This window comes from Atractosteus spatula, chromosome 3 (genome assembly GCF_055471065.1).
Source record: "Atractosteus spatula isolate fAtrSpa1 chromosome 3, fAtrSpa1.hap1, whole genome shotgun sequence".
Taxonomy (NCBI): domain Eukaryota; kingdom Metazoa; phylum Chordata; class Actinopteri; order Semionotiformes; family Lepisosteidae; genus Atractosteus; species Atractosteus spatula.
In genome coordinates, this window is record NC_142708.1 from 65,126,706 (window position 1) to 65,144,170 (window position 17,465).

A 17,465-nucleotide genomic window follows, 5' to 3' on the forward strand; every position below is an offset into this window, starting at 1 on the left:
CGCCACCTCCTCTGCAGGCAGCTCATTTAACCTCCTTCCCAACGCCACCTCCTCTGCAGGCAGCTTCTCTAATCTTCTTCCAAGCTCCACCTTCTCTGCACCCTGCCTCAGCTTACCTCCGGCTCCCTGTTCAAATGCAACAAAATATTTACCTGGAGGCTTGCTGGTGGTAGTTGTGGTAGGTTTTATTGTGGTAAGAGCAACGGTAGACACTGTGGAGCCTGTCGTGGGCTTAGTTGTGGATGTGGTGGTGGAGCTTGTGGTGGGCTTGGTTGTGGATGTGGTGGTGGGCTTGGTTGTGGACGTGGTGGAGCTTGTGGTGGGCTTGGTTGTGGACGTGGTGGTGGAGCTTGTGGTGGGCTTGGTTGTGGATGTGGCAGAGCTTGTGGTGGGCTTAGTTGTGGATGTGGTGGTGGGCTTGGTTGTGGATGTGGTGGAGCTTGTGGTGGGCTTGGTTGTGGATGTGGTGGTGGGCTTGGTTGTGGACGTGGTGGAGTTTGTGGTGGGCTTGCCTGTGGACGCGGTGGTGGAGCTTGTGGTGGGCTTGGTTGTGGATGTGGCAGAGCTTGTGGTGGGCTTGGTTGTGGACGTGGTGGTGGAGCTTGTGGTGGGCTTGGTTGTGGATGTGGCAGAGCTTGTGGTGGGCTTGGTTGTGGATGTGGCAGAGCTTGTGGTGGGCTTGCCTGTGGACGCGGTGGTGGAGCTTGTGGTGGGCTTGGTTGTGGATGTGGCAGAGCTTGTGGTGGGCTTGGTTGTGGACGTGGTGGAGCTTGTGGTGGGCTTGGTTGTGGATGTGGTGGTGGAGCTTGTGGTGGGCTTGGTTGTGGACGTGGTGGAGCTTGTGGTGGGCTTGGTTGTGGATGTGGCGGAGCTTGTGGTGGGCTTGGTTGTGGATGTGGCAGAGCTTGTGGTGGGCTTGGTTGTGGACGTGGTGGAGCTTGTGGTGGGCTTGGTTGTGGATGTGGTGGTGGAGCTTGTGGTGGGCTTGGTTGTGGATGTGGCAGAGCTTGTGGTGGGCTTGGTTGTGGATGTGGTGGTGGGCTTGGTTGTTGTAGTTGGAGAAACTGTTAAAAAAATACAAACAGTAGTGAGATACAAGAATTTATATTGTTCTTAAAAGCACAGAAAATTAAAATTAAAGACCTTCAATCAATTTCAGACTTCAGTGCAGAAACAAGACAAACGGAACTGGAGTCAGACCTGGAGTCACAAACCCAAGGGCACAACAACTGTGTCCTCCCTGGGTCTTGAACCTGTGACTCTCCTATATAGAGTCCTATCCATAAATCCAAGCTTCTGTATCATAATCACAGGACATGAGCCAGAGTGTTAAAAAAGGAGCAAACCCCTCTGTGCATGATACTTTTTTAGAGATTTGGCTCATTGGAGCCATTGTCTGGTACATGGCCCATTTTTGGAGATTGTTGACGCAGAGGCGCTTGCAAAAATAACAATAATAGTTGTTTCCTCCCTGATGCATTTCTCACCTGAAGGAAAGCAGAAGCACACAAAAGGCAAACCTTTGATTTTCAGAAACAGAGGCAATTGCTCCAAGCAGTGTCAACCCCCAGTCATTTCCAACAGAGGTTCCCAATCAGAACAGCTCACTTGTGACAAGTGAGTGAAATGATTACAGAATGTTGATGCTGGTATCTGTCCCCCACTAGTGTTTACTTTTGGCTACTTCAGGGCAGCCCTGGGACCCCTGTTGCTGCTGTACCTTGACAAGCAGTGATGCAGACGCTGTCCACAGCAATGTCAGTCTTGTCCGTCTCTCCGTACACCCCCTCAATCACAAACTGAAAGACACCAGTGGCAAACCATCACAGAATAGTTAGGGGACACTGTGCACATCTAGGTCACGGCTGAGACTGTCATAGCACAGCTAGGGGACAGCACACATAGCCTTTCACCACAGACACTATCATAGCACAGCTAGGGGACAGCTCACATAGCCTTTCAGTGCAGACACTGTCAAAGCACAGCTAGAGGGTAATGTGCACATCTATGTCACTGAGGATACTGTCAAAGCACAACTAAGGGATTGTGTGCACAACTGTTTCCCTGCAGAAATACACACTTGGCCACATGCACCAGGTGTTGGGGGTGCTTGAGACAGCTAGGGTATCGCATGCTTGCCATGCACCAGCACCTCCTAGGACTAGATGAGAGCCTGCTGTCAGTCCTGTCAGCAAGAGCTGGATCGTTCCTGTCTTGTGGGCACCGTGGGGTCCCGAGGGACAGAAAAAGCACATGTCTCTGACTTAGAAGAGCTTGTTTCGGAGGAAAGCACACTCAGGTCTCACCTGTACGTCCTGTACGTTGCCGGTGTAGCGAACCTCTGCCTTCTTCCAGCCCTGCCCTTGGTTACCTTGCAGCTTGAACAGGGGGGTTCCCAAAGAGCCTCCTGAATTGAGGAAGGGGGCAGATATTAATTTGCTAATGGGGAAGATGTCATGTTCAACAGCTGATATTATCCAAAGTATCTTCTATCTATTCATTCCGCTTGATGATTTAAATGTACAATCCAAGTGAGGTACCTCTCTCAAGGGTAAAAAAAAATGCTGTCTCCCACCTTGGATTTGAACCTGCAACCCTGCAGGTATGAGTCTTGAGTTCTGACAACTGTGTCACACTGCATAGGCATGGTACTGTATTCATATGAGACAAATTTTCCCATCACAGATATGAGCAAAAAAACAAATTCCTTTCTTATTAATCAGAGAGACCTTATGGTAAGGAAACTTTCAAATCTATTTTTTTTCAGTGTATCATTTATTATTATGGAGTATTCCCTTGAATGCGAGGGGACTTACCAGCAGCAGCGGCATAGGCGCTGAGCCTCATGGTGGTGGCTGTGCCGTACATGTAGTAGTAGAAGGAGAGCTGAAGGCAGCCCCCATTGCTCACAGCTGGGCTCCACAGCTCTGATTTTGCACCCGGTACACCAAACATGGAGTCCAACAGCATGTAGTTCCCAACTGTCATGATGGGCGAGAGAGGCCAAGACAGTGTAAGAAGCTACCAACCTTAAAACGTTATCAAGCCCTCGGAGGACTAACTATGGGATGCCGCTAGGCGGCGCCATATAAGAGTGATGGAGGTAATCACATGTCTTCACAACTGGTGCTTCTGCCCCAATGTGGTCAGAACAGAAGTTTTGTTTTGTGAAGGTAAGAGTTGTGTCCTTCTAAAAAATCTCCTTGTAATGTGCTCATTCTTTGGTTTGGATAAGTTGTTGTGAGAGATAAATTATTGTTGTTCTTTTGACAAAATGGTTGTTCCAATGATATTCAGTTTAAAAAAATCTGAAAGAATGCTGTCTTTGATAGGCATGTGATTACCATTTCTTATACACAGCGCCTCCTAGTGGCACCCCCAGAGTTAGTTCCTCACCTTACAAATACAAAGAAGGAGCTGTGCTTCACTTGCTAGTAGCATACTGATCCATGTAGGAGTGTCTGCGTTATCTAGTCAAGACAGAGGTGAGCGAATTCCAGTCCAGTGGATCTGACATCCTACAGGTTCGCTAGTTGTCTGCAATTCCTCAGTTGTTAAAGACATGGAGCCTGAAGAATATAGCTGAGCGATTAAGTTGATTAATTCCACTCAGGAATCACTTCCAGCTCGCCCATGCTGCGCGTGCCAGTGTTGTCACACTCCGGTTATTGGATCAGCTGTCTCTTACAGTTCAAGTACTGTATTCAAGAGACCTCAGAGTTTCTGGATTTTAAGCATTGGAATTGTGAACATTGAAAAGCTTTTAAGCTTAACTCACTGAAAGTGCTATATAGAGTAGTTCTGTATAGGTCACATACAGCTTTGTTTGATTCCCTAGGCCCAATTATTTGTGAATTTATTCCTTGTGGGAAACATTGTCTTTCACACACGTGGTCATGTCACGTCATGTCATGTCAATGTCAGACACGCATTCCCACAGAGAGCCCTATCGGACTCACAGCCTGGTTTGGAGAAGTCGTCCTCAGGCCCGGTGCCCTCGGTATCAGTCTGTCCTTTCCACTGTTCCCAGCCCGTAGTACTGGGCTCACTCTGGGTTGTCCAGCCACACTGGTCCATAACAGTGTCAAAATCACAGCCAGACAGGCAGCCTGCAGAGGGACACGTACAAAGACAGGTCAGCTGAGACGAGCATAGCCGCAGCTCTTACTGACAAGTAATCACTCCCCCACACTCTGACCAGCCAGCCCGTGTAAGTGACTGGCACACTGGCTAACTGAAACACTGGCTGTCTCACTGACTGGCACAGGGCATGACTGGCATGATCACACACTGGCACACTGGCTAACTGAAACACTGGCTGTCTCACCGACTGGCACTGGCACTGACTGGCATTATCACACACTGGCACACTGGGGACTAATAGGAATGCTGACTGGCTAACACACAGACCGATTGGCACAGTACCTTACTGGCCCATTGCCTAAGCGGCACACTGATACACTCTCTGACTGGCATCATCACACACTGGCACAGAGAATAACTGGCATTATCTCACACTGGCACAGTGACTGAAAGGCGTTATGACACCCTGGCATCTAACTGGCACAGTGACTGACTGTCGCCCCTGGCACACTGAGGCACTCTCTGACTGGCTTTGCCCTGGTGGTTTAGTGAGTGCCTGCAGATGATCGGATCATGTCTGAGTGGAAATGAACTCTACCAGGACAGGCGCCACTGCTGATGGTGATGTTGTCCAACGCCGTGTCACAGGACGCGCTGAAGCCCCGCACGGCCTCGAACACCACCTGGGCACACAGACACACAAGAGGATTCACTGATTGGACAGGGCAAATCACGGTGTTGTTACAGTCCAGCACACTGTGGGCTAGTAACATCATGGCAAAATTATAGAATGATTTACTGTAAATCACAGAGCCATATCAAGATGCAAGTGTGCTATTCCACAGCATTTAAAAGAGTCCCAACAAGAATATAACTGATAAAGGCAGAAGGCTGTGGGGAGTGTAGTCCAGGCAAAAGTCTCCATCTTGTCTGGACCTACTGCCTTCTAACAGGGAGATACTGAACCATGTCTGTATATACAGGGTTATGGATCACGGTACTAGTTAAAATAATAGTTAAGATAATCAAACAGTGTGTTTCTTGAGCCCTTTCAGTGTATTACTAATCAAATTTGTAGTCGTGCCGTGCTTTGACGTGTGTATAAAATGAGTTTTTGTACAAAGGTTGGAATTTCAGCTCCACCCTGTTGCAGGACAATGATCCAGCCAGCCCTGCTGCCAAACATGCCTGCAGCTTAGGAAACCAGGAATACAATCCTGCCTGGGATGGAACACAGACTGCTAAGCTTCTCTTGAATGAATTCTGCGTGCTCCCTTCATGATCACTAACAGAAGTGCCAGAGCGCCAGAGCACCCGGGCACTCCCCCCCCAGCACACATCCTGTTACCGCCCTAGCAAACCCCTGTGGCCCTCCTGATATGCCCCTGGCACCTTTCTTGCACCCCCCGGGCACACTCCTGGTACCCATTGGCTTGCCTCTGGCACTTTCCTGTTATCTCCCTGACACAGCCCTGTTACCTTGACACACTCTTGGTACCCCCTGGCAGGCCCCTCGTTCCCCCTTGCACAACCCTCATTCCTCCCTGGTACACCTCTAGTTCCTCCCTGGTACACCTCTAGTTTTCCCTGGCACACCCCTCGTTCCCCCGGCACACCCTCAGCAGCAGGCGCTGGGCCCAGGCCTGGCTGACCAAGACTCACAGTGAGGTCCTGCCCGGGAGAGGCAGGGACTGTGACGGCCTCCCCCAGCCAGGAGTGGCTCTGGATTCCCCGTCTCTCCCACAGGAGCTGCTCCGCTGCGCCGGGCTTCTGGACCAGCAGGGCCAGCCGATTCTTAGACTCCAGCCCGTACATGTAGAACCAGAACTGCACACACAGCTGGCTGTCCCTCGGCCTCAGAACCGGGCTCAGCAGCCGTGCGCCCTGGCCGTCGACCACGTTGTCAGCCTCGTGGTAGATGTAGTAGCCATCTGGGAAAGGGAGCGAGGAGATACAGTAGGAGCAGAGGAGAAAAGGCATTGGAATGAGGGGGAGAAGGAGGGGTTGACGATATGAGAGGATAATAATCGTTATTTTATATTGCGCCTTTAAAAGTAGCATCTCAAAGAGCTTTAAAGTAAGTCTAAAACCAGTTGTAAGGACAGCAAATTACAGAATATGCACATAAGAAACACAAGCAGTTAGTGCAGTAGAAGATACTCAAGATACTTTTAGAAAAACTGAGCCAACTCAACTGAGTCATGGAGCTGTAATTGTACACAACCAAGCTATAGTGTTGTCATTGTGCACAATTGAGCCATAGAGCTATAATTGTGCACAACTGAGCTATAGTGTTGTCATCGTGCACAATTGAGCCATAGACCTATAATTGTGCACAACTGAACTATAGTGTTGGAATCGTGCACAATTGAGCCATAGGGCTGTAATTGTGCACAACTGAGCTATAGTGTTGGAATCGTGCACAATTGAGCCATAGAGCTGTAATTGTGCACAACTGACCCGTAGAGCTGTAATCATGCACGACTCATCCACAGCGCTGTAATTAGGCACACTATAATGCTAGATAGACCAGTAACAAGTCGATGGTGCTAGAAAAGCGTGCACCGTACTCACTCCCATCAGGGAAGTCTCCACTGGGCCCCGTGCCTTCAGTGGGCGTGGCGCCACGGTGCCGTATCCAGTCACTGTGATCTTGCACATCCTGTTGGAAGTCACAGAAGGGGGAGCTGTTGTTGTTGAAGTCGCAGGAAGTCAGCACCGCTGCAGGGAGACACACCACCAGGAGTCAATCACAGCATCTGGGGCAAAGCACCACACCTCCATGCCCAGAGAGCCATACAGTCATAACACTCATCTGGTGTCTTCTGTAGAGCACACCACCTAAGTGAGCTCCTGATCTATCAATTCCCAGCACACCTTGGGACAAAGCAGGTGCTCAAGCAACACACTTCAGCTTAGCAACAGTGCTGCGCTGCTGTTACCATAAGTCCACTTACTGCCTTGTCGCTGTCACCACTGTTAATTAAACAGGGAACATCTGATCTGTTTTATTGATCTTAGATCTGATCTAAGAGAATTGGGTTAAATTATGGTGATGCAATAATTATTTAACAGCGTTATGTAGAGACTATCTGTTTGCAATACCTGTTTGCTGTTATAACAGAATAAAGCCGCCATTTTGGCTCTTTTTCCACCATCTACTGTCTTTGAGCCAAGATGACTGTAGTTTCCAGATGTATTCCACCAATATGTACTCTATGCAGCCCATGCATAGAGTATAGTATAGCAGCTTCTGTCGAGAAGTCCACTTACTGTTGTCCCTGGGGGTGTGCAGTACTGTCCCTCCTCCATAGTCAGAAACTGAAGGTTGATATCTGTAGAGAGAGAAAAAGACTAGTAACATGCTTAAGACTGTGCATTTAGGTCGCTGTGCCAGGAATAGTACTTTACCATGTCTCTAGCGTTGCTGTGGTTTGATTTCACTGCCCATCCCTCTGCCTTTACCATGGCACAATACAACAACTATTGTAAGACTTCTTGCTTATAGGTATTATAAACAGGTTTAATAATAATAATAATTCCTTACACGTATGTGGCACACTTCTGGACACTCCACTCAGTAATAATCCTATCCCAGAATACTGTAGCATTCTGCCCTGGTAGAGGCCATGTGATTTCAATTATGAACAATGTGCCAAGTGTGATCTTGAATCCATTCTTAGAATGCTTCAGGACACTATAGGTGATCTCTCAGATTATTACACCATTATCTTAAACATAAGGAGTAATTGTATGCTCAATTGTATGCAAATTAATGTAGCGTATGCGATATCAAAACAAAAGGAATCAATGCTAATATATAAAAAAAATATTTATACAGTATGTAACCGTCTTTCTGTTTATTGGTATTATTTGAAAAAAAAAAGACTTCAGGCCAGTGATTAAAAAACTAAAAATAGCTATAACTTTTAGTGCTTTAGAATCTGTCTGGAGTGACGTTAAAACTGTATTTACAAAACTTTACAAGTGTAGTTCCATCGTTTTGTTTTGAAACTGATAAATGTACAACAAATTACATGCAGTGGGAATACAGCATGTTTCAGTATCCGAATGTGTGAAGAAAACCAACACTGGCTTCCAAAGGTATCAAATATAACCAATGACTAGTATGAACTTGTAAACATATAAAACTGGAAAAATACGGTTCATATTCGTTAACGTGTTCACAGATTTTCTGCTGGAACAATCAGTAAAATAGACTTCAAGGGACTTAATGTAGTGAAATTCAAAAAACTGTCTACGCTCAAGCGGATAATGGACGTGAAACGTGGTTAATACGCCTATCAACAGGGATTTGAAATAGTCTTCTCTTGTGCGCTGTCCCTTACTAATATACTGTACCAGCACATTATCCACATTCGGCTAACCTGTAACAGACATGGCCTTGTGATTTATATTAATATGCCCCGATTAACGCAGTGCTTTAACTCCGCAGTTTTGCTTCAGAAAAGTAAAGCCCGCGCACGACCCTCAGACAACGAAGTCGGGTTATTTCACGCACACGTGCCTCGCTCCACAGCTCAATATTTCATCTCTGTAGTGGAAATTCTTCGGCACTGACAAACGGGTGCCAGCCTGGTCCGTCGTTCACGATCTAGCTTTGCTTCTATCTTCAATCAGGGAGGCCGCTATGCGTCTTTAACAGTCCTATACGAAAACATCATCAACATTCCCAAATTTCTGGCCCAAACTCCCCCTCTTGGCGGGACAGTTCTCCTCCCTGAAGTACCTCACTCCCCCCCTGATCTGTGTGCAGTGGGGCTACTGTGTGGCGCCTAGGGGGGGCAGAACCATGATGTGGAATGAAGTGTCCTCTCCTGTACAAGGAAAGAATTTGGGGAATCCTTTGGAAATGGAAGGATTTTTACTATTTTGTACTCATTTTTACTCTTCCGTTTACCACAGTTCTTCAGCCTTTATTGCAGCTGAGCCCTCTGTGAATGACAGCCTTAATCAAATCCATTATCAGTTTATGTACTGTAGATGCTCCTGTCCTGCCTGTCTCAAAACATAGAAAAAGCTGCAAATCTCAAGCAACATGCCTGACAATGCAATTCATTCAAGCCTGTTACTCTTTATGTTCCCAAACTGCATCAAACTTGTACGTTCAATGGAGTAAGAGTAACCACAACCAGAAGGCAACCCAACAGATTTTGGGGTCCCAAGTTCACCATTTGGGACACTTTATTCCGTTTCAAAGCTCTCCTGTCTGCTGCCTCAATAAAGACCAAGCAATGGCAGAATGTCCTTGAATCAACAGCCAAAGCAGACACGTCTATAAACCCTTATAATGTAAATGGGCACCTTGGTACACCAGCAATGGCAGAAACTCAGCACACGTCTGCAGAATCAGCAGTTTAACACAAAGCGGAGGGCAGAAGTGGAAATTAGTGGAAGTGCCTTTAAAACCAAGAACAGGAGACATGACTCTACAAAAAGAGTGGTGGGAGTGTGGAATCAGCTATCCAGCCATGTCGTCGGAGCCGATTCCCTGGCTCCTTTCGAGAAACAGCTGGATGGGATCCCGGAATCAGTTAGCTGGACCGCGCCAGCTGGACGCAATCATTTCCAAAACCGCAGCAGAGAAGACACGCAGCAGCCCTGAAAAGAACCCGCGACCCAGGGGCGCAGACCAGGAGGGAAAAGAGCCCCGTGTCGCACCGAGGTGACGGCTACACTAGCAGAAGGAGAGATCCCGCAGGACGCTGCTGCCAGCCAGGCAGAAAAGGGGCTGAAATCATCCACTGGCTCCTCTTACCTGTGGCTCCCGTGTCCCAGTGTGTGGATCCTGCCTATCCAGGCACAAAACAAGAGGAACCCGGGGTAACAGCAGCGCATGATGCCCAAGGACTATCCCAATCGGCCAGGCAGTCAGCAGGAGACGAGGACGAGGCCAGGGGTGAGGCAGGATTATATAGCTCCTGGGACACTGGGCTGGGGGTGGGGGGGGTGGGGAGGGGTGTGGGTGAGGCGGTCAGAGGTTTATAGCCTTCTGCTCGATTCTTTCTTTCTTTTCTTGCAAAATTGCAGTGTGTATCAGTGACCGTGAGATAGGACTCAGGGTGTGTCAGGGTGAGGGCTTGTGAAATTCGGTGCTGATCAGGAGAGGTGAGGACAGAGACGGAGGCTCACCTCGCCTTCCCTGCCCTTATCAAACAGACTAAATGGGCTGAATGGCCTCCTCTCATTTGGAACTGTTCTTATTTTATACTACTAATAATAAACTTTATTTTATATAGCACCTTTAAAGGTGGCTTCTCAAAGCGCTTTACAGAATAACAACAATAAATAAAAAATACACATACACAATACACAGAGGAGACCCTGGATGGTGGTACTAAGTATAGTAGGAGCAGAGGGGTAAAGAATGGAACCAGTCAAGTAAATGCTCTTCTAAAGAAGAAGGTTTTGAGTCTGGACTTGGAGGAGTTTAGAGAAGGTGACTCTCTGATATCCTTGGGGAGAGAGTTCCAGAGCTTGGGGGCATCACAGGAGAAGACCCTGTCACCCATACACTGTAGACAGGCTTGGGGGACAGTTAGGAGACCAGAATTAGAAGAGCGAAGGCTGTGAGGTGGGGAGTAGGGCGATAATAGTTCAGACAGGTATTGAGGTGCCAAGACATGCAGAGCCTGTCAGGTGAGCATGAGGATTTTAAAGTCCACACGGAATTTGACAGGAAGCCAGTGCAAGGACTCCAGGACAGGAGTAATGTGATCACTTGCACTAGACCTGGTCAGGATTCTGGCTGCTGAATTTTGGACATACTGCAGTTTGTTCAAAGTAGATTTAGATACCCCAGTGCATAGAGCATTACAGTAGTCAATTCAGGAAAACACAAATGTGTTGATCAGCTTTTCAGCCACAGGTAGTGATAACACAGGGCATAGTCTAGCGATGAGGTGATTTTCTGAGGTGAAAAAAAGATGTTTTGACAATATGCTGCACATGTGGGTTGAATGTTAAGCCAGAATCAAATATCACCCCAAGGTTTTCCAATTTAGACTGAAGCTCAAGTACAGAACCATCTACAGATAGGGTTACAGCATTGGCTTTACAAAGTTGATGGGGGGTGCCAATAAGCATGACTTCAGTCTTGGCACAGTTAAGATGAAGAATATTTTTAGTCATCCAAGTTTTTATGTCAGAGATGCAATTAGATAGAACAGAGACAGCCACATCAGTGTCAGCTTTGGTATGGATGTATATTTGCATATCATCAGCATAGAAATGTAAGGTGAGGCCATGTGAACTTAGAAGCTGACCAAGTGGAAACATGTAAATGCTGAAAAGCAAGGGGCCCAGTATTGCGCCCTGAGGAACACCAGACTTAACCAGACCAATTTCAGACCTATACCCATTAAGAGACAGCGATCGTTTTCTTTGATATTATGGTGTAGCATCTTTTAATAAAATCCTCTACACAGAATACCAGCCATAGAGCAGCTCAATACTGTATTGTTGTGATACCATCCATTTATTTTCTTACCGCTTCTTCCAGTTCAGGGTTGTTCAGGGTTCAGAGCCTATCCCAGCAAGCAATGGGCGTGAGGCAGAGTACACCCTGGATGGGACCATCACAGTGCACACACTCAGATCAGAGCCACTTTTCACAGAAGCAAATTCACCTACCACTCCTGGACTGTGGGAGGAAACAGGGGGAGTTTCTCCACACAAATAGCACCCCAAGTCTGGAATTGAAACCAGGGCCCCAACACTGCGGCACCATGCCACCCCACTAATGTAACAGTAGACAAAATATGTTAGAGCATTTAGAGCAATAACTTAACAGGGCAAGGGAGAGTGATACTGTAGCTAGACTTGTGTTATCCTCTTAGACCAGAGGTGGCCAACTTTAGCATCTGGATTCCACGCTGCTCCAGGACTTTGATCCTTCCACTACGCCAAGTTCTGAACTGATCCTCAATTGCTTTATTCGCCCAGGCGCTGCACATGACATCAGCAATCGAGGAGGAGCTGGAGAAAAGAACTGTCATGGAATTCAGCAGCCCAGCTTGAAAGAGGGTTAGTGTACATGAGACGCAGCTTGAGCTGGGATTCTGTCAGAGCAGTGACCTCCTTGGGAATATGTATTACTACACGCAGACCTCCGCTTTGTCCACAGTGTTTTCTCTCCTGCGGGAGTGTGGAGCTGGTGTAATATAACTGTACCACGGTACACCACAGCAAGAACAGATCGCACTGCAGTACGGCGCAGTGGTGTCTTTGCCCAGTATGGCAATATAGACGTACTGGATGTTATGAATTCAGAGAAACAGTGGCAAAGGAAGGAGCCTGTGTACTATAATTGCCGCCAAACCATGCGAAACTCTTTACCACGCAAACTTACAAAGACAGACTGTCAGAAGGGGGTGTTCATCACAAACACTTCAGAACAGGAGAACGGTAGGCAGTTCTTTACTCAAAATCTGAAAACTTGACCTCTTTTAAGAAATAGCTGGATGAGATCTTCCAGTCAGGCTCTTCCTTACACAAAGGGTGGTGGGAGTGTAGAACCAGCTACTCAGCCATGTTGTTGAACCCAGTACCCTGATTTTTTTTCAGAAACAACTGGATGAGATCCTGGACTCAGTGAGCTAGAAAACAAACTAGATGCACCGAAAACCCTCCTCTCATTTGTCACCTTTCTTACGCCCTTAAATTGCATCCAGTGTTAACCACCCATCCCTCCACTTTCTATCCACTCTATCCAATTCAGAGCTGCAAGGGAGAGCTTTGCCAGAGCCTGTCCTAGCAAGTAAACAGATGCAAGGTAAGATACACCCTGGACAGGATGCCAGTCCATTGCAGGGAAGACACACAGTCACAAACACACTCACACCAGGGCTAATTTTCCCAGAAGCCAGTTCACCTACCAGCACAGTCCACAGTCTTTGGACTGTGGGAGGAAACTGGAGCACCAAGAGGAAACCCATGTGAATACAGGGAGAACATATAAACTCCAGGCAGATAGCACCCCAGGAATTGAACATAGGGTCTCAATGCATGACCATGATACCCCAAATCCAGTGTTATGATTAAAAAGTTTCAATCAAGTTCACAGGCGTCCTGTGGAAATTGGGTGGAAATTGAAAGTGTGGTGCCGGTAGCGGCTGGGGCACGTTCTTCCCAGGTCTTGGAGATTTTCATTTCTCCTACTCAGTCTCAACTGTGATGGAAGACAAATGGCAGAGGGACTTCTTACTAAGCGCTTCGAGAAGCCATCTGTAAAGGCACTACATAAAACAAAGTTTATTATTATTATTATTATTATTATTATTATTATTATTATTATTAATCGGGGGACGGTGTGGCTCGCGCCGATCTTCAAAGCTCCACAGTGCCACGCTCATGCAACCTGAAAGAAACACTTTGTCAGCTCTGGGTACACTGCCTTTCCAGCCCGGGAGAAGTTACGGTGCGGGATCCTTGGGACACAAACGCTCCCTTTCTCCCTGGGTGAATGAGTAACACTGCAGGAGAGAGAGCCCCCCCAGCAGCACACTGAGCAGTAAAATGATTAAGAGGCGTGAGAGGCAGTAATAAAGATGTGGGATACTGAAGGAATCTCAACGGTGTTCCCTCAAAGTGCTGACGCTGCTGTAGGGATCACACAGCAGGAATGTCCCTAATAAAGGATTAGGCCAGGCCAGCAGATTATTGCTGCTGCTGCTGCTGTTGGTGTTATCAGCATGCTGCGTTTCATGTGCTCTCCTCGGGAGTCAGCACACTCTTTGCTGTGTTTTGACACAGAAATGTTTCCAGGGGCAGAGTTTGCAAATAGAAACAAGGTGCTCGATTCACTACAGTGAAACTGTGAATTGTCCAGCAACTACTCTTTACAGAGGGGGCAGTGGGGTGTAGTCAGTAAGACTCCAGGCTGACACCTGGTGTCACCTTCTGGGTGCGAGTTCCTGATTTGGACCCTGGAGTTGAAACTTGAGTGAAGCACTTTACCCCAGTTGCTTCAGTCCAGCATCGCTGGGGGTTCATTCCTGCTGTGGACTGGGGGTCTTATTCGCTTAACACCCCAACAACCAGGCTGAGCTGTGGTATGATGAGCTGATGAGGCTTGGATACAGAATCTCTTCCCGGGAGGGAAGATGGTTTGATTTTTCAGCATTCTCCCCTGGCACGTCTGCACACTCCTCAAAAGGTTGGGGGTGCCCCAGCATTATAATAACCTGGGGTAGTCAATTATTCTGTAGGATCCAAGCAGTAGCTGGATTGAATAACAAATGTCTTTAGGGCATGGGAGGTAACCAGACACAATCCAGAAGGCAACATGCAAACTTCACACAGGAGGTCCCCCGGACAGAACTGAGCCCATGATCAAGGAGCTCAGAGACAAGCACCACACATACTGCTCAGCAGAGTTTCAGCAAAACAAACCCACATGTGTCAGTATCTCCACTCTACTGGGGTGGTTGATGCATCTGTGATGATACTGTAAGTTTCTTGAAAGTATCTGAGACCTTTAAACTGACAGCTCTGCTCCACACCCATGACTCACCTCCACCCGGCAGCGCCACTCCCTGTGCCCCGCAGATCTGCGCTTTCACCTCCCTGCTCACAGAAGGGGCGGCAGGGGGGGTACAGGAGCAGAGGAGGACACGAGCTTGGCTCTGCCAACGCAGTGTGCCACAGTGCCCACTGATAAGAAGCGATGGCGAGCTGCCACTAAAAACAGTAACACACCCTCAGATTAACTCTGATTAATGAAGCATCCATGTTTTAATGGTGCACAACACCTTCACCATCAGAGGTGCAGCTGCATGGGGTTGAGTACTCTGCCAGAAAGAGAAGTCAGCGGTTCGTAAGGACCCAGAAAGAGGGCAGGTGCTCTGGGACATCAAAAGCCAGGGAAAATTCTTCCCAAATGACACACAGTGCCTGGGCAAGGTACATTCAGACCTTCCTACTCCTGTGGTTGCTAGAGCCCATTTATTTAAAGTTGAGAGTCTCCTTCAGCAATGTGCCTGAGTGGTTTGTTCCAGACCCCCATAACTCTGAATGTAAAGTAATGCCTGCTATTGCACATATTTAATGTAAGTTTAAAAACAGATTAGCTAGGTTTTCAGAGGAAGTTAAAGTATTGTCCCAGGTCATAACAGTGGTTGATTTCTGGGGAGACTGCCCATGCCCAAGTTATCAGACTAGCACAAGGCCGAAATACCAGTGAGAGTGTCCTCAGCATAGAGTGAACAAGGATGTTTGGAGCCCTGTGTGTCGACAGGAGTAAAGCCCATACACTTTCTAATACTCTATGCCAGGAGTTCTCAAGGAATAACAAACAGGAGTGGCGATAATGGACAGATCTGTCAATGGCATCTTGATGGGCAGCAATCAGTGATCACTGACCCTGTCTGCAACCAAGCTTCTGGACTGTGAATGACCACAGCCAGGTCAACCTCGGGAACAGCTCGGGAGAGGACCTCACTCAGTCAGTCACACTTCTCCTCTGCTAGAGCATGCACTGCACAAAAGCCTAGCTCCTGAGTTCAGAATACAGAAGCCAATGGATGAAATTCCATTTTAAATCCAGTCGAAAAAGATCCAGAGCTCCCCCCCAAAAAAGCAATTCAAACATAAATGGATGATGGTGGAGCCATGAGCTGCCCGTAAAAATAAATCAAAATGGCTCCTGTCCAGCTGCACCCTCCCCCATTGTCGTGCTCTTCTCTGCACTGGGAGGAGGCAGGGGGTGCCACTGGCTGGACACAAACATGCATCCGAAGAATGAAGGACACGCGACTGTAAAAGAGGGGAAATATACAAAATACACAGAAACAAGATACTGGAAGGCCATAAACACAGTAATAAAACAGAAATATGAAGATGCTTGAAGTAATAACGTGCTGTAAAGATAATTCTTGGTCCTAAATGGGATTTAGTTGTGCTTTAACAACAGTAACAGAGGGAGTCTCCCTTTCAGAAAGGGTGACACGTCACGCGATGGTGTGTAACTCTGTTCTGCGCCCCTGGAATCCCCTTCAGAGATGCCCAACCATGACTTAGGAGCCTGTCCTGACACGCCAGAGCTCACCAGGTCTGTTATGTCGGGGGCAGTGGTCAAGCCGAGGGTGAAAGTAAAATAAGGGGACGCATTGTCATTCTTGTTGCAGCGCTGCGTCCAAGCTATGGTTCTGAGGGGGCTGGGCAGGACGATAACCTGACCCCAGTGCTATGACCACATGCTTTGGCTAAAGACAGAATACAATTCAATTCAAATTAAAATTTTTATATAGCGCCATTCACAACAAGGTTGCCCCAAGACGCTTAACAATGTAAGTGACCCTACATGTTGTGAATACAGAACAGAAATGACCAGAAGACAACAGAGGAGAGGAACCAAAAACTCCTTAGTAAGGAGAAAAAACAACTCTAGTGGTCCAAGGTCAACTGGCTGCCCTTTGGGCATGCTAACATTATACAATTAAAAAAAGGAATAAAAGAATACAGTACACCAGCGTTTCATAGGTTAACCCGACAGGCCATTAGTACTCTTCCTGAGGGAAGACTTCTGAGCAAAGACCTCAGATCCAAGAGAGCACCACATTATCTCCAACTCGATGTCTGGCACAGCCAGTAGAGGCTTCTCATACTTTGGCTGCGGGTATCTGATCCAACATCATCAGGGGGTTGGTGTCAAGAGCACAGATAAAAATCTGAATGAGATTATGCTTCCATGTGTTTTCAGCTTTCTGACCTAATAGCCTTCAGAGACAGCATGGTGGCACGGTGGTTAGGATTGCTGCCTTGGGCTCAATTCCTGGGTTGCCATCTGTGTGGAGTTTGTATGCTCTCCCTGGGTTTGCATGGGTTTCCTCTGGGTGCTTCAGTTTCCTCCCACAGTCCAAGGACATATTGGTAGATTGACTTTTGGGAAAATCGGCCCTGGCGTGAGTAATTGTGTGCCTGTCTGTCTCTGTGTCTGCCCTGCATTGGGCTGTGTCTGCTGCTTGCTGGGATAGGCTCTGGGTCCCTCCAAGGAGATTTCTGCTGGTGCCCCCTTATTGTGGCATAAGTTAGTGTTGTTAGTGTTGATGAAATCCTGGATTGGACTGACATTGTCTGTATCTCCTGAAATTTTGAACACCTAAATCACGTGTATGTGTGTGCACGTCTCTGCCCAAAGCTAAATGTAAATGAAAATCTTTAATCAATCCTACACAGCTGCACACTGCAGTTGTCAATGTGGCAGATAGTGTTCTGTTTCGCCTGGAAGACAGACAGGGAAACGTCAGTGCCCACCCCCTGTTGCTTTTGAGCTGTACAGTCAATAAAAAGGGAGAAGGCTGCAGCTTTTCTGTGTGTTGGCACAGAACGGCCTTAAAAGAGGGGTGGAATTTATACAAACC

General features: G+C 47.5%; 1 protein-coding gene across 1 annotated transcript in view; it reads right to left on the bottom strand.

Annotated features, from left to right (window-relative positions):
- zanl (zonadhesin, like) overlaps positions 1-9,942 on the bottom strand; it is a 41,536-nt gene extending 31,594 nt beyond the window's left edge. Inside the window, exons 1-10 of the mRNA XM_088911729.1 lie at positions 9,863-9,942; positions 7,357-7,418; positions 6,658-6,804; positions 5,746-6,014; positions 4,682-4,766; positions 3,960-4,109; positions 2,817-2,981; positions 2,307-2,407; positions 1,721-1,799; positions 153-1,064 (exon numbers count right to left, since the gene is read on the bottom strand). Coding sequence (XP_088767855.1) covers positions 153-1,064; positions 1,721-1,799; positions 2,307-2,407; positions 2,817-2,981; positions 3,960-4,109; positions 4,682-4,766; positions 5,746-6,014; positions 6,658-6,804; positions 7,357-7,418; positions 9,863-9,942 — 2,050 coding nt within the window. The remainder of the gene's footprint in view (positions 1-152; positions 1,065-1,720; positions 1,800-2,306; positions 2,408-2,816; positions 2,982-3,959; positions 4,110-4,681; positions 4,767-5,745; positions 6,015-6,657; positions 6,805-7,356; positions 7,419-9,862) is intronic.
- Between the last annotated feature and the right edge of the window lie 7,523 nt (positions 9,943-17,465).